Source organism: Cupressus sempervirens, chromosome 10 (assembly GCF_028749045.1).
Source record: "Cupressus sempervirens isolate cs-2001-9-10 chromosome 10, ASM2874904v1, whole genome shotgun sequence".
NCBI classification, from domain to species: domain Eukaryota; kingdom Viridiplantae; phylum Streptophyta; class Pinopsida; order Cupressales; family Cupressaceae; genus Cupressus; species Cupressus sempervirens.
Window position 1 is genome coordinate 770,550,339 of NC_143127.1, and position 26,689 is coordinate 770,577,027.

At 34.0% G+C, this 26,689-nt stretch overlaps 1 protein-coding gene across 3 annotated transcripts in view; it reads right to left on the reverse strand.

Moving 5' to 3' along the window:
- Window positions 1–449: 449 nt before the first annotated feature.
- LOC149536143 (signal recognition particle-related / SRP-like protein) overlaps window positions 450–26,689 on the reverse strand; it is a 133,179-nt gene continuing 106,939 nt past the window's right edge. For all 3 annotated transcript variants that reach the window (XM_089806607.1, XM_089806606.1, XM_089806605.1), the window contains 2 exons: window positions 1,229–1,378; window positions 450–1,041 (listed from right to left, as the gene is read on the reverse strand). In XM_089806607.1, the coding sequence (XP_089662733.1) occupies window positions 814–1,041; window positions 1,229–1,378 (378 nt within the window). In that variant the 3' untranslated portion in view covers window positions 450–813. The remainder of the gene's footprint in view (window positions 1,042–1,228; window positions 1,379–26,689) is intronic.

The following is a 26,689-nucleotide window of genomic DNA, read 5'->3' on the forward strand; positions in this document are numbered from 1 at the left end:
TCCATTACAAAGGTCTTAAAAGGAATGGAAAAAGTCCCATATTCCTTATACATTTCTTCTCATCTCAATGCTCTTACCACAGACAGTAATTCTCATAGTATACATGGTACTCATTCCACTACAAAGGTCTTAAAAGGAATGTAAAAAGTTCCATATTCCTTCTACATTTCTTCTCATCTCAATCCTCCTACCTGTGCATATCCTTTAAGTTAATCCTATTACATATTCAAATATAGAAGTTTATCCTGCTTAGTATCCATTTTTTCTTCATTAACCTCAGAATTATATCAATGATGTACTTCTACAGAATTAATTTCAGATCTCAACTTTCATATCTGTTTCATTAATTTGCAAGGTATGCAAACTTGAGATACACCATAAGAGCACTAAATTTCAAAGAAACAAAATGTAACCTAAGCATCGAAGTTAATTTTGCTCAAGCCTTGATATATTTCAAATTTAAGAAACTGGGCTGTATTATTAAAGATTAAAGCATTTTCAAGAAAAAACCACCTTCAGTCCAGCGTAACCAAGGTGTTCAAGAGAGTATGCATGCTTTTAATGCTATTCTTCATTTCTTTCTGACATCCAAATCCAAGCACAGGTTAAAAGAATACAACCAAATTGATAGTAGGATTCCACAAATTGGCTTTCCAGTGCAATCTGAAATATGATATTCGGCAAAATTTAGGAATAATGCATTAACTGCAAACTGTTTCCTACAACTTCTTAAATAACTTTAAACAGACCAGATGCATCTTCTGGCCTATTCACTGTCAAAACTTCAATTTTGAAATTATGTCTAAGATCAGCCTATCGCCACCACCGGCCAAAGATACTCTTCTTCTCTTCCTTCTTCACGCGACCTTCAAGTGATGGAAACTTAATAGCATTTATAGCAGTGTCTAGAACAATAGGTTTGCAAGGAACTGCTTGGAATGGTGGAGGAAATTTCACAATATGAGGAGTTTCTTTTGCTTCTGCTGAACCCACAGCTGACTCGTATGAATCTAGTATATCCAGTAGATATTTGGTAGATACCTGCAATCATAAAGCTCATAATAAGAGTACAGATGAAAATATTTTATTAGCAAACAAGTAAAAGATTGCAATTTTGACATGTGAGGACAAATATTTTGACAGTAAGAAAACAACCTGCAACCTTGAAGCCAATAAGCTTAGTGGTAAAGAAAATACAGTATGCCTAGGAAAGGTATCAGGATTTGACCTTTTTCTCAGCATCTTTTAATGTAATTGCTGAAACTCCTTTGGAAAGTTTATCCTGAATCTTTCCAGCCTCTGCTACTTCCATTGCATGCTCTAAACATCTTTGCGTCCTGCAGTGGTTTGATAGTTCCTTCAGTTCTTGAATGGCAGACTGCTCAAACAAAACATATGAATCAGTTAAACTTAAAACTCCAACCCTAGAATCTCAAAAACGCAAAGAAATCAGCTTTGTCAACACAGCAAAGAGGGTAAAAGAAATGTCAATTCAGTGCTTTCAAATTTTATTGACCACTCTAAAGATGTACCCTTGATTAAGTAAAATTTTCAATAAACACAGATCTATGCCTCAAAAACATTTAATTTTCACACCATCACCATGCTATTTTTAGCTTTGTTTAATTGAAGGTACAAGGCAACACAGAAATCCACAAAGCGGGAACTAATTTATTTATGCTTAACAAAAAAGCACAGCTATCTTTTCCTATGAAGGAAATTCTTGAGCCATCATGATAAACAAAGATAATTGACCCTCAACATAGCATATAGATTATGTTCATATTGTGCATGAAATAGGGGCAGCTGGTAAAAGAAAACCAATTAGCTGAATGCAAGATACCTTAAATAATATAATCCTGGTCCTGATCCTGAAATGTGGCAGAGTCAAAGAGTTGAAAGTTTTTCCAGAATCAGCTAATCTTTATAAAATTATATGCAACATACTGTAGAAAATTATATCAAAAACCTCCAGACAGAAGATGGAACCTTTGCTGTCCGAACTTGTTGTCCCTTCCCAGAATGCATTTGTACCAAGCAGACAAATGATAGATAAAGTCATCTGTTAAAGAGATTCTTTACTCTCCTCAACTTCAATACTTTCCTAGGAACTTGATTACAGTACATCTCTAAATCTTTTGACCGAGGGAAGCTGGGAGATGATTCGGAAAGCTAAGCACAAGCTGAGAATTTAGGATATAGACAATACCATAGGATGGATCAAATGCAGCTCTACCATACCCTCTTTAGCTGCCAAGGTTAAAAACAAACTAGAACCCTTCTACCACTCCACCAGGGAAATAAGAAAAGGACACCTGTCCAGTCCATATCAAATCATTATTATGAGCAGTAGCCTTTCCTGTCTCTTTGAGGGAGTGAACAAAGACAAAATCTTAGATATAACAGATGCAATTAGGGAATTCAGGTACACTAACGTCCACTTCACAGATGGCTCTGTTTTATCTTCTTCAATAATAGTAAGAGAAAGAAAATTTTAAGAGAACCCTGAAATCCACCAACAAGTTCATTATATCCCTGGGGTTTATTAGCTCAATGTTTGTTACCAGGTCTGCTAACTCAAAAGGGAAATTTAAGTCTGCAAGCATTGACAAAATATTACAGCAAGCTGTCTATCACCACACACAAATAATCTACAGAATCCATAATTCATTTACATTCATAGGTCGTTAATTAGATAATAATCTGAACAAGGGATTACAGAACAGATCAGAGAGGAATAAGTAGGAGAGCCCTCAATCTGATACCATAGTTGCAACAATTAGAGTGTTCAGAGTTTCATACTCGGATGACAGCTGCCTAATGAGTATGGTTGCCTCCACACAGAAACTGATGTGATGAGATTGAGGCAATCGGTTTTGACACAGAGTGCCTTGCACCACGGGTTTCTTATATTTGCCCAGACTTTTGTTGTGAAGCTTCACTCAGTTGACACAATTTTTGTGACCCCTGCTCTCAATACTGGCGGCCAATGAGGAATATGCCTGCCTCTGAAAGAAATGATACAACGCTCCAACTGTTTATCTCTTTCAAACTGATGCAATTGATTCTGGGATCACCTTGGGTTTGCAATCAAGATATTTCTGCCCGGGTTGCCTGGTACACCTCCAATAAGGACTATGTAACTAACAGATTTTTTACCTCCAGATCTAGCGCACAAGATCAGATAATCAGAGCCAGATCTAGCGCACAAAGCGGAGATAGCTTTGGAAAATAGGTTGTAAATCTTAGGACAAGACTTGAAGGAATTAGTCTCGTGTCCAAACTCTCCTCACTAGTTGGTTTTTGACCTGCCAGAGCCTGCAATAACAGACCTAAACTTACACATTTAAATAGAATTACTGCCAAACTTATGCCCCCTCCCCCACTAACAGACCTAAACTTACACGTTTAAGTAGAATTACTGCCAAAGAACAATCCAGTTTGACCAAGAAAAGTTAGGGTATGCCCAAAATAAAATATCTTAGTTACAGACTTCAGCTCCTATAACTTGAATTTGGGTGTGGTTATGGTACCAGTGTGGACCCAGGTTCACCTAGGGTACCGCCCAAGCGCCCAGGAAGATCTGCCAGCGGGGGCGCCAAGAAAAGGGTCCCCACAATAAAAAGAAGTAAAACAGAATTTAAAATAATGGCCTCCCCTCCTTTCGTACCTAATTTTGGCCCAACTTTCCATATTTTGGGCATTTGAACTCATTTTCTCAACACAAAACACCACTGTGGCCTTTTTTCCTTCAACCTGGTTTTGCAGATTGCTTTATTTTAGTGAAGGCTAGGAAGGAATAAGCCACACACCAAAGGTGAATAAATCTTCTTTTTATCGAAGTTTCAACCACTTTTCTCACGAGTTTTCATTTATTTTTTAAAATGGACCTTTTAACTTTTAATTATCGACTTTTAATAGTTTTTTATATTTTCATGTGCATAACAGGGGAATATATTGCCAGGTTTTATTGTTTTTTTTGTTTCTTTTTTTCATTATTGTTTTCCATTTTAGGTTCATCATTCATACATAATGGCTGCAACTGGAAAATCCAATTCAGTTGTCTGGGTCCAAAATGAAGAGTCATTTTACAATTGACCCAGCTTCACCACTTTGGCATTATACAACGAGTAAACAAATTTCTGATGGTAGGAGTTTTCTTTTGCGGTGTGACCATAACAAAGAGCATACAAGCTCATTTTGTGGAGTGAAAGCTCACTTATGCACTATCCCTGGACATGGAATAAAGCTTGTAAGAGGGGGCAAATGACAAAGGACTGCTGCAAGATCTAATAATCGCCTAAATTAAGGAACAAGCGGATGTCAAGAGGACAAGCAATAAATCAAAAACTAGTGATCATCTCCTTCCCAAGAAAAGCTCAAAAAAAACTAGTGGCTTGAAACAAACAGCTGGCCCACATCCTTTTATGAAAATGTCACCACCTTTTGAACTGAAGAATATTTTTATTTCATGAAAGAAGAGGCCCATTGGACAAGGCTTTCACAAGTGAAATTAAAGTGGTTGTGAACCAAATTGCTCATTGCATATATGGCAATGGAATTCATTCCAACATCATCAGATCACCTTATTGGTGGGAGATGGTGATTTCATATCCCCATTATAAGATAGAATTTTAACAATAATTAGATAATACAATTTTATTAAATAAATAATGATAATAAAGTTATATTAAAACTAATACTAAAATATAAAATTAGGAAATAATAATTATTTAATCTATATTATTAATGAAATAACATTTAGTATGATATTTTAAATAATTAAGAAATAATAAAATCTCAATGAGTAAATAAAGAAATAAAATTAAATACAAGAGACAATATTGTATAAAGTATGTTAAATTTCTAAATATAATTTAATAATAAATAATAATAAACACAAATAAGTAAATAAATACTAGCACTTGTACCTGTGAGAGGTTCAAGGGATAAGCCGATAGCGTAATTTTAGAAAATTATCATTGTATGAAATTGCATAGTATAGTTTACGGTTAAACATAAATTTCTTGATGATATGTAATATTATTTTTCAAGAAAAATATGATTTTTAGTGTTGTCCAATAGTGCATAACAACAATGATATTTTAGAAGCACAAGAGTAGTATACAATAAAATGGAAATTTTTTATTTGAAGCATGCACAAAGTTTGATACAAATGTTTACCAAAAAATGTATCTGTGGACCTTAATAGTAGTTATAATATAATTGTAAACTGTCATTTGAAACATGCATGATATTTGATAGAAGCATTGTTTTTAAGTAATAATAAGTGTGCCAAATTTGATAGCGCACTGCTGGCTAATGGCTTTTTGACAATTCAATGAAGTCTTTCATCCTTAACCAACAGCTCAATGCTGAAACCTAAAACCACTAGTTCAATGCTAAAACTTTAAAATAAGCATGAGTAAAGAATGGAGAATTACACATAAAATATTATAAATATATTTTATAATTGTTCATATATGTATGTCTACTACATGAACATTGTAAAAGAAAATAAATATAAAATTTAAAGACAAATAAAAAGATTCAAATGAATGCATAGTTGATTTTCATTCATCTTTCATTGTGTTTTGCTGTTTCCTGCTCAGTATTAGGAGAAATAAGACATCATGTTCTGTGCTTCCTTTACTCCAAATAAGAATTAGTTGACCTAGGTAAGTCCTGCTGCAGTGTGAGATTGTGAGGATATGACTGGGAAAAGAGGTAGAAAGAAACTTTGTAGGATTTATGTTTTGTATTCCGGTTTATTTGTCTGTTTGAGATTTTGATTTGTGGAACACATAGATTATTGGATTGTCTGAATTAATTGTTTAGGATATTGGTGCAGCAGTCAACTGAACAATCCGAAGGACATTTCAGTCTGATAAAGGTGTATACCTTTCTATGCTATTGGATTAACAAGACCATACATTTACTACATTTAACATACAAGTATTTTTTGTCTTAAAATTCACATTTAGTTTGGAAGGGTTTTGGTGAACTTCTCTTCGCAAATTTTCTACTGTTATTGCGGTGCAAATTTTACATTCTCATTTATATGTTTTTTTGGGTGGAAAGATTAAAGATTGATAACAATTTTAGGAACCATAATGCATTTTGAACTTCAGAAAAACTCACATTCCTATACATTGAATGAAATAAAAACAAATTATCTATCCCCAAAAACAAAATGGACAAACAATTAATATATGTATAGCTAAAAAAAATGCTACAAGAATTGTTGAACACAATATTATTTTATTTCTAGCATGGCGATATTTTGAAAAAAGAATTTAAAATTCAGATCTGTGAATTCAGAAGGGAGGAACTCTTTCTAAAAATACATGATAAAAGTCCGCAATTTGATCTGGAAATAACGAAAATCTGAAGCATGCAATAATCATTTACAATTCTGATTAAAAAATTGAACTATTCTGGAGGAAGCCGCATGGGTTGTAAGCAACACAGTCTATGAACTTGAAAGCCAAGCAAATGATGACAATTCATGTGATGGTTGTACTGAAACCTGTGAATGTGATGGGTTGATTGGGTGTATTTACAATGAATAAATAACCATAATATCCCAAATTACAGAGAAAAAGGTAGCTATGAAGAGGCATAGAGAGTCAACTGACAGTTCTCCTTAATTAGTTTATGCAAAAGCATAGCATGCATCAGTAACTTCATAGTAATTCATAGCGAAGACCACCATGCAGATAAATTATTCATATTAAAGAAATAATTAAGTTTGTAAAGAGTAAGTTAGTTTTGATTATTTAATATTTTTAGATTAAGAATTGATTATGCAACAGTAACTGTGTCAATGCTGCTCTAGTCTTCTGAATGAGATTGTTTATAGTTTTTGTTATCAACATTTTCTATTACACTCAGTTTGTGTATAGTTTTTGTGCTAAACGTGGTTTGTATATAGTTTTCGTTATCAACATATCTATATAATTTATCAACATTAAGAATCATATTCTATAATGAGAAATATTGATAACAGAAACTAAACACAATCAAATCTAAAATTTAGTTGTAAAATTCTAATAGCCTTGATTGTGTCAATGGTTTCAATCAGTAGCATCTAGACATTGTTTCAGCATAGATTTTTTTCTTCTAAAGAATATTTATTAGTAATTTAAAACTTACAAACAGGGCTCTGCAAAACTGAATGTTTTAAGCTAAAAACTTAAAAAACCCGGCACACCCTACTAATTTCTTTAAAAATAGGCAAAACAGTAAAAGCAATATTGTATTACATTTCTTGAGAGATATTAAGGAAGAACAAACTGTCCCTACAATAGATCACATAAATCCAAATACAATATGGGATTGCTATGGAGATGTAGAGGTAATGTTCCTTTTCATGGATACATTAATCAAACTGGACTAGTTGAGTGCAAGAGCATTAAGCCAGCACCGAGCAAGGCAATTGCCAGATGCACAATAATCTGAATTTACTTTAAAGGAGAAGGTAAACAACACGACTTCTCCATAGAAAGTTCATGATCATTAAGCCTACAGTCAATCTAATTGCCTACCATGAGTTCCCTTTTTTCTATCAGAATCTACGAATACCACAAGCGATCAAATCGGTCTTGAGGGTACCTGGTCAGGAATAGATAATTTGAAGGTCCAACTGTTATAGATTTTTACTTTAATCATCCCAAACTTGTATATAGACAACAATGTAAAAGCTTAAATTTGGTGACTTATTTACCTTTGTTAGCTACCAATTTTATAGTTTATATGTGCTTCAATTTAAACAATCGTGAAGTGCATTTCTTGCAAAGACAATTTAATCATTTCGCCTTTCTTCGTTTCTATATGAAATGTCAACATGAACATAATGCTTTTATTGAAAGACTATTCAATACTCAATGGTGAATATGACCATGAGTTCCCTTTTTCTGAGAAGAGAAATACCTGATCATTAAGCCTACAGTCATAATCTAATTGCCTACCATGGCTGGATTCAAACCCTAAAAGTTCTGTTTTGTATGTTTCATTTGGAAGCTTTGCTCAACCATCTAGAGTTCAAGCACAAGAGATAGCAAGAGGACTGATGGAAAGCGAGCAGGTATTCCCCAGCCTGTATAGACTACAGCTACAATATTCACAACAAATGTTTTTAAAAAAGGGCAACACATAAGCTGCTATTAAACTAAATTGCAAAAAAAAAGAACGAAGTAAAGCAAGTATTAGATATCAGTGCAATACCTGCAAAGTATAAGTTTTCAGAAATGACTGTAAGCAAATATTGAGGTAGACTGCTATACTACCTAAACTGGATCGCTGCTGTTTGTAGTTATACTGTTTACCTGAAGACGTAGTTTGGTGACAGGTCAAACATCCCAGCTTATGTGCATGCAGACTGGAGTAGAATAGTTTTGACGTGGGCCAGTTATCTGTAGTTGGACCATATTCAATATTCAATATCGGCAAGATAATTTTGAACATATTCAAATTGAACTCGCTGGCCACAGTGGCATAAGAATTTGAGTTCAATACAAAGTTAGCTGCTATTAAACCACGAACCCAGGGTGCAGGTGTGCCAAAGAGGGCACCAAATTCAGATACAACGTAGACTGAAATGGATATAAAAAAATATGCAAATAACAATCAGAATTAGTGCCACACTTTTTGGCGCTAACCTCTCCACCTATTTGGTTGCCTCTGCTTAATCAGGTCGTAGCGATTTGGAGACCACATGTTCAACATTGCGGTACTTCATTCCAAACAACATGTGTGCTATTTTGGCGGCGATTTAGGCAATGCATCTCTATGTGGGGCCACGTATTTTCTTGGACCTCTTCATCTTCCTTGGACTCCACATTGAATGACTATGCTCCATTACATTTGTGTAGTTTCTTTTCCAATAGACTGTGGTATCTGATTTAGCAGTTTTATGGAGTAAACTTACTTGAATAATCACATTGACGACTTCCTTTCCACCGAAAAAGAATCATTTAAAGAATTAACTCACTTGACTGTTGAATAAATGCAATTAACTCAATTGGCTGTTGAGTATTTATTGCATGAGACAATGATGAATGTAAGATAAAACAAAATATCTGTTTTAGAGCTATCACTCCATAGGAGAAGCCTATCAGCTTAAATATAACATAGAATAATATAAATTAACAAAATCTAATGAAAAGTCAAGAGATGTTAAACAAATAGACATAACTCCTTAAAATTAAGATATAAAAGGGAGGAGACTTTATTTTAGAGAGTAGGAAAATTGGAGTAGAAGATGGGAGTTCAAAAAGGAAAAATGGAAGAGGAAAGTAATGTGAAGAAAATAAGGATGTGACTTTTTGAAAAGGTATCAATGATATTGAAAGGATGTGAACCTTTGAAAGGGCCATAATTATGAATAATTGCGACTCTTAAAAAATGTTGTAATTATAAAGTATTGGGACTTTTCCAAATGATTTTAGTTATGAAGTGTTGTGACTTATCGAAAGGATTATAATCATAAAGTGTACTAATTCATTGAAGGGTTGACTAATGATAGAGCCACATGGACCAAGCAAAGAGGGAGGTAAGAAAGGTATGTTTATGGATTATATTTGTTTAATTATATTTATGAATTTATTTATATTAATGAATCATACTTGTGGATAATATTGTGTTAACCTATGTGGTTAGCACCATAGATATAAATGAGACTCGAAGCATGGAGCATGTGAGATATTAAGATCTCCATTGTTTGCCATGGTTGAAAATCAATGTGAACTTAAAGCATGGAGCATGTGAAATATTAAGATCTCCATTGTCCGCCATGGCCGAAAATTGATATTGAAGCATGGTGCATGGAGATATTAAGATCTCCATTGTTCGACATGGTCAATAATCGATGTTCTAGAATATTTTGAGGTTGTCAACATATGCATATGTGAGTAGTCTTGGATAGAGGATGCCCGTCCAAGAAGAATCTTATGGGGTGTGCTCCTAGGAAGACGGTGGGGTAGCTATGCTCTAGGAAGCCCAACTTGGAGACATCCTTAAGCTTGGGGTTAAATTAGAGGGTAGAATAATATAGTTAGTTTTGTTATTGTTGTGATTCTAACCATTATTTTGCAGGTATTACTTGTATCAAACTAACGCTAATAGTGAGGACATTACACTGGTATCAGAGCATGATCTTGCCATCTTGTAGGGTTAAAGGGGATCTAGATAAATATTTATATGAAAGACTAGTGTAGAAAGTTAATGACTATTAGAAAGGATTCAAACATATACATGATAGCAACCTACGAATTTGGACTAAAATAAATATATATTTCAACTCAACAGAGGAAATTATCTAATTGCTTGAGGACAAGCAATTTGAGGAAGGGCAAACTGTCATATCCCCATTTTAAGATAGAATTTTAATAATTATTAGATAATACAATTTTATTAAATAAATAATGATAATAAAGTTATATTAAAACTAATACTAAAATATAAAATTAGGAAATTATTATTATTTAATCTATATATTAATGAAATAACATTTAGTATGATATTTTAAATAATTAAAAAATAATAAAATTTTAATGAGCAAATAAAAAAATAAAATTAAATAAAAGAGATAATATTGTAGAAAGTATGTTAACTTTCTAAAAAGAATTTAATAATAAATAATAATAAACACAAATAAGTAAGTAAATAAATAATATAACATAGAATAATATAAATTAACTAAATCTAATGAAAAGTCAAGAGATTTTAAACAAATAGACATAACTCCTTAAAATTAATATATAAAAGGTAGAAGACTTTATTTTAGAAAGTAGAAAAAGAGGAGTAGAAGATGGGAGTTCAAAAGAGAAAAATGGAAGAGGAAAGTAATATGAAGAAAATAAGGAAATGACGTTTTGAAAAGGTATCAATGATATTGAAAGAATGTGAACTTTTGAAAGAGTCATAATTATGAATAGTTGCAACTCTTCAAAATTGTTGTAATTATAGAGTATTGAGACTTTTCCAAAGAATTTTAGTTATGAAGTGTTGTGACTTATCGAAATGATTATAATCATGAAGTGTACTAATTCATTGAAGAGTTGACTAATGATAGAGCCAAATGGACCAAGCAAAGAGGGAGGTAAGAAAGGTATGTTTATGGATTAGATTTGTTTAATTATATTTATGAATCATACTTGTGGATAATATTGTGTTAACCTATGGAGTTAGCACCATGGATATAAATGAGACTCGAAACATGGAGCATGTGAGATATTAAGATCTCCATTGTCTACCATGGCCGAGAATCAATGTAAACTCGAAACATGGAGCATGGAGATATTAAGATCTTCATTGTCTGTCGTGGCCAATAATCGATGTGCCAGAATATTTTGATGTTGTCAACATATGCATATGTGAGTAGCCTTGGATAGAGGATGCCCGTCCAAGAAGAATCTTAAGGGGTGTGTTCCCAGAAAGAAAGCGAGGTAGCTATGAGCTACGAAGCCTGACTTGGAGACGTCCTTAAGCTTAGGGTTAAATTTGAGGGTAGAATAATATAATTAATTTTGTTATTGTTGTGATTCTAACCATTATTTTGCAAGTATTACTTGTCTCAAACTAACCCTAATAGTGGGGACATTACATTAGTATTAGAGCATGATCTTGCCATCTTGTAGGGTTAAAGGGGATTTAGAAAAATATTTATATGAAAGACTAATGTAGAAAGTTAATGACTACTAGAAAGGATTCAAACATATCCATGATAGCAACCTAAGAATTTGGACTAAGATAAATATATATTTCAACTCAACAAAAAAAATTATCTAATTGCTTGAGGACAAGCAATTTGAAGGACAGGCTGTCATATCCTCATTTTAAGATTGAATTTTTATACTAATTAGATAATACAATTTTATTAAATAAATAATGATAATAAAGTTATATTAAAAGTAATACTAAAATATAATTTTAGGAAATAATTATTATTTAATCTATATTATTAATAAAATAACATTTAGTATGATATTTTAAATAATTAAAAAATAATAAAATTTCAATGAGTAAATAAAGAAATAAAATAAATACAAGAGACAATATTGTAGAAAGTACGTTAACTTTCTTAATAGAATTTAATAATAAATAATAATAAACACAAATAAGTAAGCAAATAATATAACATAGAATAATATAAATTAACTAAATCTAATAAAAAGTCCAGAGATGTTAAACAAATAAACATAACTCCTTAAAATTAAGATATAAAAAGCAGGAGACTTTATTTTAGAGAGTAGAAAAAGAGGAGTAGAAGATACGAGTTCAAAAAGGAAAAATGGAAGAGGAAAGTAATATGATAAAAATAAGGAAGTGACTTTTTGAAAAGGTATTAATGATATTGAAAGGATGTGAACCTTTGAAAGAGTCATAATTATGAACAGTTGCAAGTCTTCAAAATTGTTGTAATTATAAAGCTAAGTTACTGGTACTTCAGAAATTTCCTTCAAATGTTGGTAGGTTGCGTATCAGAATCGGACACTTTGTAAAATCGCCATGGAATTGGATAAGGTTTGATTTTTCAAAGCCTAAATCATATGTGACTTTTGCAGCGTGTATCCGGATGTTTTTTTCCTAATGTGGCGATTTGACTTCGAATTTGATTGTTGACGTTCTGTTTTGAATTTTTTTCTGACGTACTTGAGGGTGACATGTTATATAAAACCTCTTGTTCACATACGATAACTCTAAAATCTCGCAACTAAAGCCCTCCACTTTCCTTTCTATCTACCGCACACAATAATGACTACAGAGGGTAGCTGTTCAAATCCATTGCAAACGGTTGTACAGACATTCGCCTTGTTTGCATTTTGGAAATGGTAGCTGTGACGACAGAGCAACTTGTGTGCAGTAGCTTTGAAAGAAATTTTATAAAGTTTTAAATTGATTTAGGTAACGGGGATTTTTAGGATAATTTAAGATTTTTTAAAATCTATTTTAAATGTATAACTCAAAAATACTTAAAATAATTAGGAAATTTAAGATTTTTTAAATCTATTTAAAGTGCGTAACTCAAAAATACTTAGGATAATTGGGAAAAGAAGATGTTACGAGAATATTTAGAATGATTTAGGATAATAGTTAAAATTTAAAATAGTATTAAATTTATTGAGAATGGTAATAGTATTAAACTTTAAAATACTATATATATATATATATATATATATATATATATATATATATATATATATTTATATATATAATAGAAGATTTATTTAATAATATTAAGTTTTAAAAGTTTCTAAAACGTTTAAAAATGAAATTGTAAGTATTTTATGCATAGATAAATCATAATATTATATTATATTATTAATAAAATTTTATTTATTGTTTAAAATTATATTATTTAATATTAAATTTGTTTTTAATTTGTTGGCTGGTGTAGATAACATAAGCCCTTGGCTAAATAGCCGAAAAAATGCACCTGACATGACAGCTTTTCTAATTTATTAATTATTTTAAAAATCACAAAACCAAAGTCCTCTGATTTTTTAAATAATTAATAAATTAGAAAACCTGTCATGTCAGGTACATTTTTTCGGCTGCATAGACGTCACCGATAACATAATGGCTAATATTCTACTTTTCAAGTTATAGCATTTATACATATATATTTATGATTTTTATATTTTTTTGTCCAGACGTACCCAAACATACCCAAATCCCCTCCCAAAAAATTGTCGTACCCACGTATTCGTACTCGTGCATGTACCCGTACCAGCAACTTAGCTATAAAGTATTGAGACTTTTCCAAAGGATTTTAGTTATCAAGTGTTGTGACTTATCGAAATGATTATAATCATGAAGTGTACTAATTCATTGAAGGGCTGACTAATGATAGAGCCACATGGACCAAGCAAAGAGGGAGGTAAGAAAGGTATGTTTATGGATTATATTTGTTTAATTATATTTATGAGCTTATATATTAATGAATCATACTTGTGGATAATATTGTGTTAACCTATGGGGTTGGCACCATGGATATTAATGAGACTCGAAGCATGGAGCATGTGAGATATTAAGATATCCATTGTCTGCTATGGCCAAGAATCAATGTGAACTCGAAGCATGGAGCATGTGAGATATTAAGATCTCCATTGTCCGCCATGGCCGAAAATCGATATTGAAGCATGGAGCATGGAGATATTAAGATCTCCATTGTCCACCATGGCCGATAATCGATGTGCCAAAATATTTTGATGTTGTCAACATATGCATATGTGAGTAGCCTTGGATAGAGGATGCCCGTCCAAGAAGAATCTTAAGGGGTGTGCTCCCGGAAAGACGACTAGGTAGTTATGAGCTAGGAAGCCCGACTTGGAGACGTCCTTAAGCTTGGGGTTAAATTAGAGGGTAGAATAATATAGTTAGTTTTGTTATTGTTGTGATTCTAACCATTATTTTGCAAGTATCCCTAATAGTGGGGACATTATAGGGGAATACACTTTGCAATACACCTCCTGATTATATGTCTATCTTGGGTATGAAAAGGTGTCAACCACCTTATTGGCAAAAGGTGTCAACCACCTTTAGTAGAGAGATTAATCAAAGATACATGACCGAAAATAGGTTTGTCCATTTATAATGGAAGGAAAGATTGCAAAAATACGCCACTAATCAATGTTATAGCAATGTCCCCTAAAGGGAGAATGTTTTTAAATGCAATGGATTGCGAGGGGCATATAAAAGATGTAGGTTTCATTGCCAATATCATCATAGAATCAATTGAGATGGTGGGGCCTGAAGATGTCTGAGTCATAATGGACAATGCAAAAAATTGTAGGTTAGTTGGTTCTATAATGTAAGCTACATATAGTCAACATTTTTTTGACTCCATGTGTAGTCCACTCACTTTAATCTTCCAAAAGATTGGCAAACAAATTGAATGGGTCAATGTCTACAAGGAGATCAAGGTGATTCAAATGTTTGTGACGAATCATCACATGTCACAAGCCATATTCATGACATCCTAATTGGAGTTGTTTTTTTTTAAATGGTTTTTATAATTGTGCAACACTTGGTGAAGGTTTTGCATATGGGGTTGCAAGCAGAGTGGGTTTAGCCATGGAGGAAACTTTGTAGTTAAGCGCACTCAAGCTGGAGTATTACTGGGATGGGCGACCTCCCGGGAAGTCTCGATGCTCCACCTTTGTGAGCATCACCTAGATCCAATGAGTGCTAAGTGTTCCATTTATTCTCATGAGAGATGGATTCATGTGAATCACTACTCATGAAACATGAGTCAATGAGTTTGACTCAAAAACTACACAGTTAAATCCTGATAGCAATATCACAATTTGACTTACTATGGAAAATATCTCCTACTTATCAACTAATTAGCTTAAGGGGCTTTCTAATTAATAGTTCATAAGGTGCAACACCTGGTGAAGGTTTTGCGAATGGGGTTGAAGCAGAGTGGGTTTAACCATGGAGGAAACTTTGTAGTTAAGCAAGCTCAAAGTAGAGTAGTAATGGGATGGGTGACCTCTCGGTAAGTCTCAATGCTTCACCTCTGTGAGCATCACCTAGATCCAATGAATGCCGAGCATTCCATTTATTCTCACGAGAAATGGATTCATGTGAATCACTACTCATGAAACATGGGTCAATGAGTTTGACTCAAAAACTACATAGTTAAATCCTAATTACAATATCACAATTTAACTTTTTGTGGAATATATCTTCTACTTAGCTTAAGGTGCTTTCCAATGAATGGTTCATAAGGTGCAACAATTGATGAAGATTTTGCAAATGGGGTTACAAGCAGAGTGGGTTTAACCGTGGAGGAAACTCTATAGTTAACCGCGTGCACGCTAGAGTAGTACTGAGATGGGCGACCTCTTGAGAAGTCTTAGTGCTTCACCTCTGTGAGCATCACCTAGATCCAATGAGTGCTAAGTGTTCCATTTATTCTCATGAGAGATGGATTCGTATGAATCACTACTCATGAAACATGGGTCAATGAGTTTGACTCAAAAACTACACAGTTAAATCCTGATAGCAATATCACTACCACAATGGTTTTTATGTTTTTTTAAATTACCATGTGATTTTTTTTATGCCATGTTAGGTTTACCAAAACACGATTTGCATCTCACAAAATTATTTTAAGATGCTCGTGAAGGCACAAGAGGCCTTGAATGCTATGGCCATCAAGAGCTTGTGCATTGTATGGAGGTTATTAAGCATAAAAAGAGACAAAAAGAAAAAAGCTTTAGTCTTTGATGATGAGTTGTGGGCTTTGTTGATGCATTTTTTGTGAAACTCCCTACTACAAAATAACATACCATGTATCATACCCTCTTTTAAATAAGGGAAGCTCAAACGCTAAATATTGAGATGTTATTGGTAACACACCAAAGGGTCTTACACTGTTTTCCAACTCTATTCCCTCTAAACAACTAGAACATGGCTGCTAAACTAATTCAAGCTTCAAATAAAACAAAATGGATATGGGTTTAAAGAGCCCAAACTAATCAATCTAATCCCTACGTACAATGATAACAATGGATAATGCTTCGTTATTATAATTCCTTCAACCTAGCTTTGCTTTCGCATAAGGAAATAACTAAACAAAACTTGGTGCAATATCCAAAGGTAACAAACAATTTTCATATTGTAAATATTTGTTCAAATACCCAAATATTGACAGCAATCCAAATGAAAAATTTGAAACAAACATACAAATGTTATGAGCCAAGGAATTCATCACATATCCGACACTCCTCCATTAAAAGAAATGAACTTTAACAAAACTTTATGAAGTAGAAACCACACAAAATGTCAAAATAACACACAAAGATCCACCATATCTTCGAAGAAAATTGAATATTAACTCCAACATAATCTTGGCCAAACTATACACTCAAAATATCCACTCTTCTAATTTTCTAATAATAATTTACAAATGAGTAGGTGAAACATTTTAGAGACTTAATTACAATGAAGGCCTAGATTGATTCTAAATTAACGGCCAAGATAATTCAATGGAAACCCTAATTGGGATACTTACAATTACTACCTACATACATTTAATGACATCCAAAAAGAAGATTCCAAATCCTTGAGTAAATATCCTTTCAAGGATGAACTAATAATAAAACTGATTGTAGTAATACATTAAATGCCTTCCACATTTCCACCTATGAATGAGTTAGATTGGGTGAACTTGGATATGTTATCTTGAAATTGTTTAATCAAGTGGAGATGAGTAAGTGCTATCTTAGGATTACATATCTTGCATTTTTTAATCATCTATTCACAAAGAAGAGATATCTCTTGATAACATTATTTTTCTAACTTTATTTAACTCTTCCAAAACTAACTTCTTGTAAATAAGTGTGATGGTTCATATTCCCAAATTGCTTCATCCTCAATGACTCAAAATTCTTTCTTCTTGAATTTCTTCTCCTCAGTTATTTTCTTGATATCTTCAGTCCTTCATATTGATTTTAAATATCTCGACGGTGTCTTCCATTGATCTTGTCAAGTTCTTCAGAATAGGGTAATCCTCTTCCCCAATGTATTTTTTGTTGTAGAGTCTATTATGATGTCTTCTTTGTCTTCTTCCTTCAATATCTTGATGTCTTGTTTTCTCCATGTTGCAAGAATACACTTATTACAATGTTTCCTTGAACTTGTGACGTCCTTCTCTTGCATAGTCGTATTCTTCTTCATCACACATCGTCATCTCATGCATCATTCCTTGATCTTCTTGTCATAGTTGTAAATTCCTCCATATTGTTGGTGTATATTCTTCCTTGTACACTATCATCATCCACGCAATCATTTCTGCAAAAGAGAGAAAGGTAAACACATATTATGATTGTAAACTAAACCCCTTATTTTAACCTTGAAATCTTTAGATGAAAAACAAGATATTTAGGATAGAACCCTTATTCTGCTTGTGTAAAGATTTTCAAGTCAGGATTTCGAGGTGGCCAAGGTCTTTTTAAGCAGTAACTCATTATCCTTGAGGATTTGTTCATGTGCTTGACTAAAAAGGAATAGTTGCGAATATCATTACGCAGACAAATAACAAGTTCTTAAGGATTATAAGGTTGGATTTGAGATGATGGCAAGGATTTCAACCTTTTCATCACAGAATTCTTATATTGTCGTGGATTTCTGCAAAAACTTGTCTTCAATTCTGATTTTTTTCCTTAAAAGTTTTTTTTTTTTTTTTGCTTTACAAAATAAGGATGAAATTTAGAGCTTTTTAAGGATTTCTTGGGTGGATATCTTACTTGTGTAAGAATTTTCCAAGGCGAGATTTAGCTTGTCTCAGGGATTCCAACATTGAGTACTCAACTTTTGCTTTAGCAAGGTAGTCAGGATCCTCATGAGGTCAGGGATTTTTTCATCCTCAAGATCAGAATTTTCACTTGCACAATAACTTCCTAGGTTGAAAATCAGCAGTGTAAGGATTTTTTATTTTTCAAGTTCAACTCATGAAAAAATTGTATTTTTGTACTGCGATTTTCATTTTTCATTTTTCATTGTCTTGCAAATTTTATCCACCATGGGTGGAATTCTGACCTCTCCATGGATTTTTTAGATTTTTCTTATCTTTTCCTTGTTTTTCCCTTTCAGGTTTAGAACTTCCTTTCACTTCTCATCTTTCCATTTTTCCACATTGCAACTATACAATTTCATTCTTTACTTCAAACAAAGATTTTTCAAAACATCATCATCCCAGCTTACACAAGGATTGAGAAGGAAGTTTGACCTAGAGGCGGATTTCCTACAAGAAATTCTCCTCAATCCTAAATTTTACAACTGATATCTCGGAAAATCTCCTCATTCTCAATCTTGATCTAGTAAGACTTGACTAGACTTACCCATTCCTAAGAATTAGGAGACTAAGAAACCCGAAAAATGTTGCCAGCCTAACGACAACTAAACCAAACACTAAGCTAAAAACACAATAGGCTCGTGTAACAATTCATGAGTACAAAAAAAAGAGGGTTCCCATTTACAATGGGGTGTGTGTTTACAACACAATAGGCTCATGTGTAACATGTTTTGGATTCCACTAAAGCCCATCACGAGCATGATTAGATCTGCTAATATTGATCACCCATGTTTGGGTGAATTTTACAATGGCATGAACTCCAAGGTGGAGAGAATAAAATCAAGAATTGAGACCAAGCAACAAGACCCTAAGGAAAACTAAACTAAACAATAAGCTAAAAAGTGAGCAAAAAAAAGGGTGTCCCCATTTGTAATGGGGTGTGCGTTAACAACACAATAGGCTCATGTGTAACATATTTTGGATTTCACTAAGCCCATCATGAACATGATCAGGTTTGCTAATATTGATCACCCATGTTTGCACGAATTTTATGATGGCATGGGCTCCATGGTGGAGAGAATAAAAATAATAATAGAGGCCAAGGAACAAGACTCTACAAAATCATTTTTTAAAACTATGCCCCCTTGCATTTCTTAGCATTTTCTATGTGGCCAAAATATTATAGCAAAGAGATACTTACATTGCCACAAAGGACACGCCATATAAAGAAGGGAAGTTTGTCGCTAGTTAAAGGTTGCATTCAAAAAGAGAAATACAGATGAGAAAATTTTAAGTATTGTTTTGACCAAGTTTGGCCAATTCATGTCTTTAGAAAATTATGAAGTTATCACTCTTCATCTTAGTTACCCTGGTTCGCTGGTATGTCTTCCAAACCAAGTCTAGGTTCAAACCAGACTAACGAGAATCGCCTAAATCGGCGATTCAGCGATGGCAATTTTTTTGGAGTAGAAAATCGCCATCGCCGATTTCATTAGGTGAATCGCCTGAATCGCCGATTTGGGCGATTCATCCAAAAAATCGCATGAATTGCCTGATAAAATCGGCATGAATCGCCCGCGGCCAGTAAAGTATAGACTTGTAAAATTTAAAAAAATTGCTTTTTTTTTTTACTTTGTTTTTGACCTATTCTCTTTGTTATAACCCTAAAGGGCCTTCTATTTGTTTAACATGAGTAGAAGAGAGGAAAAGTGAGAGAGAAGAAGAGAAAAGAAAAGCCATAGGTTTCTAACCGGCAAGAAGAAAGAGCACAAAAGAGATCAGCAATCCATTTGGGGAGGCCATAAATTGCATTGGGAGCATTAAGGAGCCAATCTCAAGACTCCTCAACTCATTTGCAAGAGGTAAGTGCTCTTTTTTTTTTGCATGTTAGTGTATTATGCATTTTTTGTTAAATTTTTATAGTTTTCAAGATTTTTAGTTTAGATCTTGAATGTTCTTTATTTTTACTAAGTTGCAAACTAGGGTTTGTTGTTTTGTAGCTTTTATTAGCTTCAAACTTTGATATTTTACATATAAAATTTTATTGCAGCAGCCTTTGCTTTCATTTTTCGCAAATTTGCAATGGGTAGAAAAGATGAATGTTGGAAATATAACATAGAGTTTCCTGGAAGAACCAAATATCAAACAAAATGTATTTTTTGTAAAGAAAAAATAACTTCTGGGGGTATTTATAGATTGAAATACCACATTGCTGCTATAGTTGGACACGATGTTACAATTTGCACTCACCAAACTCCTGAGGCAAAACGCACTTGCTTAATGGCATTAGAAAAAATTGAAAAAGACAAAGCCAATAGGAAAATGCAACTTGAAGGGTTAAGGGGTATTGGCTCCCATGTTCCCGCATCTGCATCCGCAGCCGCATCCACATCTGCATCTGCATCAGCTTCTGCATCCGTAGGTTGTGTTGGAGAGGGTTCTTCTAGGCCTCCTTTTTATCCTAGTTCTTCTACTCGTGCTAGTGCTAGTGCTAGTGCTAGTCGGTCACATACTGAGACAAAGTCCCACACCAACCTATTGCAGCCTAGAGTGCGAAAAAACAGAATGGATAATTACTTTGTGCCCTACACTACTCCTAGTTCCCAACCCACGCTTGAGAACATGGGTTTGAATAAGGAGATTCATGATGCTGCCAGAAAGGAGATATGCAAAGTTTGGTACTTTTGCAACATTCCATTTATTGCAGCCAAGTAATTGATTCTTTTTTCGTTGTTTTCTTTAAAGTTAAAATTAAAAGTAAAAGTAAAACTTTAATTATATCTACTTGTTTTATGATTTGAGTCTTTGACATCTAAATTTTTATTTGTGACAGGGCTCCTTATTGGCAAAACATGATAGATGCGGTTGCTATTTGTGGTCCGGGGTTTAAAGCCCCAACTGAGGCTGAGTTGAGCGGATACCTCTTGGATGAAATGGTAGAGGACATGAGGGCTGAGCTCGAAGAGAACTGAAAGGAGTGGATTGCAAAGGGTTGCACCATCATGACTGATGGTTGGATAGATAGGAGGAATAGAACACTCCTCAATTTTCTTGTATCCTGTGGAGGTGATTGATCATTCTACTTTCCTACATACATAATTGTAAATTTTGATTTGTTGAATGCTAATTTGTTGATGATCCATTTAATTTTTTTTTATTCTAATTCGTTGTTTTGTTACTTGTAGGATATACCATGTTCATCAAATCCATCGATGCTTCCGCACATGTAAAAAATGTCACATACTTATGTGAGGCTATTGAGGAAGTCATAGCAGAGGTGGGAGAACAAAATGTGATCCAGGTGGTGACGGATAATGCAGCAAGTTATGTTGCTGCAGGTAAACTTTTAACTTTTCAAGTTTTGAAAATAAATTTATTTGAATTTCTAATTGACTTAAAATTGTTGTAGGTAAACTTTTGATGGAGAGGCACCCCACCATATTTTGATCCCCTTGTGCGGCACACTGCATTGACCTCATGTTGGAGGAAATTGGCAAACTTGAGTTTGTCAAGTCATGTGTGGAAAGGGCAAAAAACATATGCAAATTCATTTATAATCATTCATTTGTCCTTAGCACAATGAGGAAGTACACAGAAGGCAAGAAGTTAGCTCGCCCAAGTATCACGAGGTTTGCCTCGAATTTCATCACCTTGCAATCCTTGTTGACATCAAGGGCTGAATTGAGAAGCATGTTTGTTGGGCGGGAGTGGATTTCCTCTTCCTATGCTACGACCACTGCAGGGATAGATGTGGCGGATTGCATATTTGATGAGGATGGTTTTTGGAAACCCGCTAGAGAAATCTTGCAGGTAAATTTATTGCAATTTAACATTTAGTATTTAACTTTTACTTTAAGCTATATTATTTTATATTTAAGTTTTGACTCAAGTTTTTTGTTTTACTTTATATGTAGGTCACTGAGCCCCTTGTAGCTTTGCTACGAACTGCTGATGGGGAGAAGCCCTCTATGGGCTACATTTATGAGGGCATGGATAGGGCCAAGGAGGCCATCAAAGCCCAATATGCAAGAGTGCAGGAGAGGTATGGCCCTATTTGAGACATCATCGATAGGAGATGGCAGAATCAGCTCCATCGACCCATCCATGCAGCAGCTTACTTTCTAAATCCGGCATATTGTTTCCATCCTGAGTTCAAGGCAGATGCGGAGGTTCTCACTAGCTTATACACAGTGATTCAAAGGTTGAGTAGCGATGAAGATAGCACTGCTGCGATTGTTGAGCTAGACCAGTTCAACAATAAAGAGGGGCCACTTTTCTCTGGCAGGATGGCCATAAATGCTCAAACAACACTACAGCCAGGTAAAAATTAAATAATATATTCAATGTTCATGAATCTAGATTCTAAACTTAAAGTTGATTATGTAATTTTAGAGTTAACTTGTAATTTGTAAATGAGACTAATTGTTTCTATTTTCAATTTTTCCCTTATTGCAGATAGATGGTGGCAAATGTTTGGGGCCACAACCCCAAAACTTCAAAAAATTGCCATTCGTATTCTGAGTCAACCAAGCAGGGCTTCTGGATGTGAGCACAGTCGGTCCATGTTCGAGCACATCCATTCGAAGAGGAGAAATAGGTTGACAGTGCAGAAGTTGAATGATATTGTCTTTGTTCATTACATTCTATGATTTAAATCATTATGATCATTTGATTTCTATTTACTTTAGCTAGCCTACAATTTACATTTTAGATAACATAGTTACATATGTGATGGATTTTATGTTCTATGTTTATGTATGTTAAGTTTTAACTTCTATTTGATGATGTTATAATGTGTTTAAGTTATATTCAATAAAGGGTGCATGAAATAAGTTTTAAATTGTTAAAATCTTTAAATTTAAAGGGTTTTTTCAAATTTTCCGATTCACGATTCGATTCGGCCTTGCCGATCCCGATCCGATTCTGATTCTTGTTACTTTGGTTCGAACCAATACCTAATTCGGGTCCAATTCATCAAAACTACGACTAGGGCTGAATTGAGGCAACATGATTCAAATTGGTCCCAAGTAAAAATGAACCTAGTGAATTTGTAACAAACAGATCGAATTTAATGCAAACCACACCAAACTGGGCCCTGTGGACAACGTTTGTCATTTTTTTGGACATATTTTATAATATTTTGAGTTCCTAAACCCTAAAAAGTGAATGTAAATGGCTTATGTTGGCTTCTAACACTCACTTGTGGTGTGCAAATAGGTTATTTTGTCTTTAGAAAGACTGAATTGGTGGTTGTGCAAGGAGAAATTGGAAGTATGATCACGATTCATGATACTGTGATTACAAATTTAAAGTTTATGCCTCAAATGCTTTTGTTATTTAAATGATTAAATCATATGATTTTATGATACTAAGTGACATTTAAGTTTAACATATGCTTCTAGGCTTCACACACACACACACACACACACACACACACACACACACACACACACACACACATGCACACACACACACAATCAATTTAAATTTTTTAATAATTTTTACATGTTCTTGTATGAATGAACCCAAAAACCTTTCCAAAATTTGGTTGTACCAGCGAACCAGTTCTTCGAACTCGACCTTTGCATCAAACTTGAACCGGTAACTAAGCTCTTCATGATGAATACAAGATGAGTGTTGATGAGTGGTGGTATCTATATGATCAAGACATCATTTTCTTGCAGAATCTTGCAATTAAAATTCTCTCCTAAGTGTTTACCTTTCTTTCTTTTTATGATTTTACATGAAAATCAACATATTTTTTAATATAATTTATGTTTTAAATTCTGACTATTGAATTATAAGATTAAATACTAAATGTTGTATGCAAACTCAATAGGTTGCAAATTTCTTATTTAGTTGAGCTGAAATCAGGCACATCCATTTTGGCTACAAACAAAACAGAGGATTTTATCTTCATACACACCAACCTTCATCTACTGTCACATAAGAATTTGAAATATACAGTAATGGTGCAACAAAGTATTGGGATCTAGCACCTAAGATGGCTAATTTAAATCTTGCATTTGAACAACTTGCTAAGGCCTCTACAGATGAAGAAGCTCTTGCACTTGATGCAGGCACAGCTAGTGGGAGTAGCAATTGAATGGATTGTGGTTCAAATGGAGTTGAACCAAATAATGACCTTGATGCTTCTAATGAAGATGAATTAATGGCAGTTTGACTTGAGTATTATCATTTTTGCAAATTATGACTACGATATTGTGAGGTATTTAAAAACTTTATTTAGTGGCAATTATAGAATTATATCATTCTTCTTGTAGTTACGATTTATGATTTTGAAGCTTGAACATACATATACAATCATACTCGTACAAGTACCCAAGGAAAAAAAAAATGATGTACTATCGTAATTAAAGTTGTATCCCTAGTCCCATACCCACATACGAAATATATCAGCAACTTGGTAATATATCAAAGTTATTCTAAGTTATAGGGTTCTTCCCTTTAGACCTAGGCTCTACTCCTTCTTAAGCCCAATGACTAGTATGTCCCTAGGTTCATATAGGGCACTATCCGTGCACCCAAGTTCTCAATGAGTTCATGCCAGGACTCTAACACAAACCAAGACCAAAATCTGCTCATGTTCCAATCTCATAACTACACCTATACCCAAATTGGTAACTTGGTAAAATATCAATATTATACTAAGTTATCGGCTTCTTTCCTACAAACCTAGGATCTGACCCAGGTTCAGCCCAATTATTGTTCAAGTCTTGGAATGTCCCTAGGTTTGCTCGGGTAATGCTCAAGTGCCCAAGTTGTCTGTGGGTTATTGTCAAGAGCCTAGACACAAACCAAGACAAAAATCCACTCACATTCCAATATAACTTGTCTTAGCATAGTGTTGATGTCAGTTTTATACCACTACATAACATATAGCAATTGAATAATTGATATAGAATACCAAACACTCAAGCCTCTCTTGAAAAGTAAATACTCATGAAGAACATGAGAAAACTCCAAGGTTCCTTACACTTGTGGATACTAACTCAGTTATATTAATGTGATTTGTTGGTTAATCACGTAGGCGGGCTTACGTTGTTCTTTCAAGGATGTTGAACTTTTGTTGTGATGGTGATGAAATCTAGCTTTACAACGTATATTGACTTGACTTTCTCAACTTATTTTTCCAATTTATCTCACATCCAACTTCGCTCTTCAAAACTTCAACTACTAAACTACTTGTTGCTTTACTTCTACTCCTATGAATGGAAAGATTAGCAGATGGACGGGGATCAAATCTGATGAAAGCTTGCCAACGGTGCTACCTCCATAGATGTAATGATTCAAAGGGAAAAAGACTAGATTACCATGCAAGGCTTCCTAACAAGCCGCTAGGATGCTAGTGGCCTAGTTTATGGATCCCTATCAAACATCCACTAATATCACCATACAACAATCCATCTATTCTTACTCTTGCCTAACAACTTTCTTGAAATAAAATCTACTTTAACAACTTCAATGGAATTTAACTTTAACTATTGGAAGTAGAAACCATGCAATAACACCAAGTGTTCTTAATCACCATGCAAGACACAACAATGATAAGAGAAGCAATTTTGGTATTATATAAGCAACAATTTTCTTCAACCCTTTACAAATGAGGGAAAATGGCCTTATATAGGGGCTAAAAATACAACCAATGGTAAAGATTAATAAGCAAAATCAACAATCCAGAGAAAATCCCAAAAACCTTAACTAGGTTTGCCACCCCATCGGCCAATGAGAAGATGCCACCTCATCAATGGATCAATGAAAAAAAGGAAAAGTGGCAACCAATGAGAAGGCACCAAAATGGTAGCCAATCAGAATCACACCTTTTCTACCCAAGAAGAAAGGAAAATTTTCCACTTGGGCTTACATCAAATGATCCTCTAATATAAATCTACCCTTTTCTTTCATCTTCTTAGCCAAGGCAATGAACTTGGCTAGCCTATCGTTGACTTCATTCATGGGAGGGTAAGACGTGTGCTTAATCTTGAGCTCAGCTAAATTCATCATGTTGCCCGCTGCTTGCATTGTCTTCTCATGATCCTTCTCATATTCTTTCGCATATCTTAGAAAGACATTGAGGGAGGCAAGGGTGCCCAAATGCTTCTTCCTGATGGCAACCTTCCCCAACTCATCCAATCTCAATCCAAACTGTCTCATTGACGTTCTCCTCTTTGATATTTTCAAAATCAAGTGCAACCCCAACATCGTTCATCATGGTTGAAATGGAAGTATCAATGACTAGGCTGTGCTGTGAAATCTCATTCCCTATCTCTTCAAGTATCCTCAATCTAATGGTCAAGGCAGGCAACATACCAAGACTCCACCGTACTCCTTCCTCCTTCATCCACCAACTTGGTTCTCTCC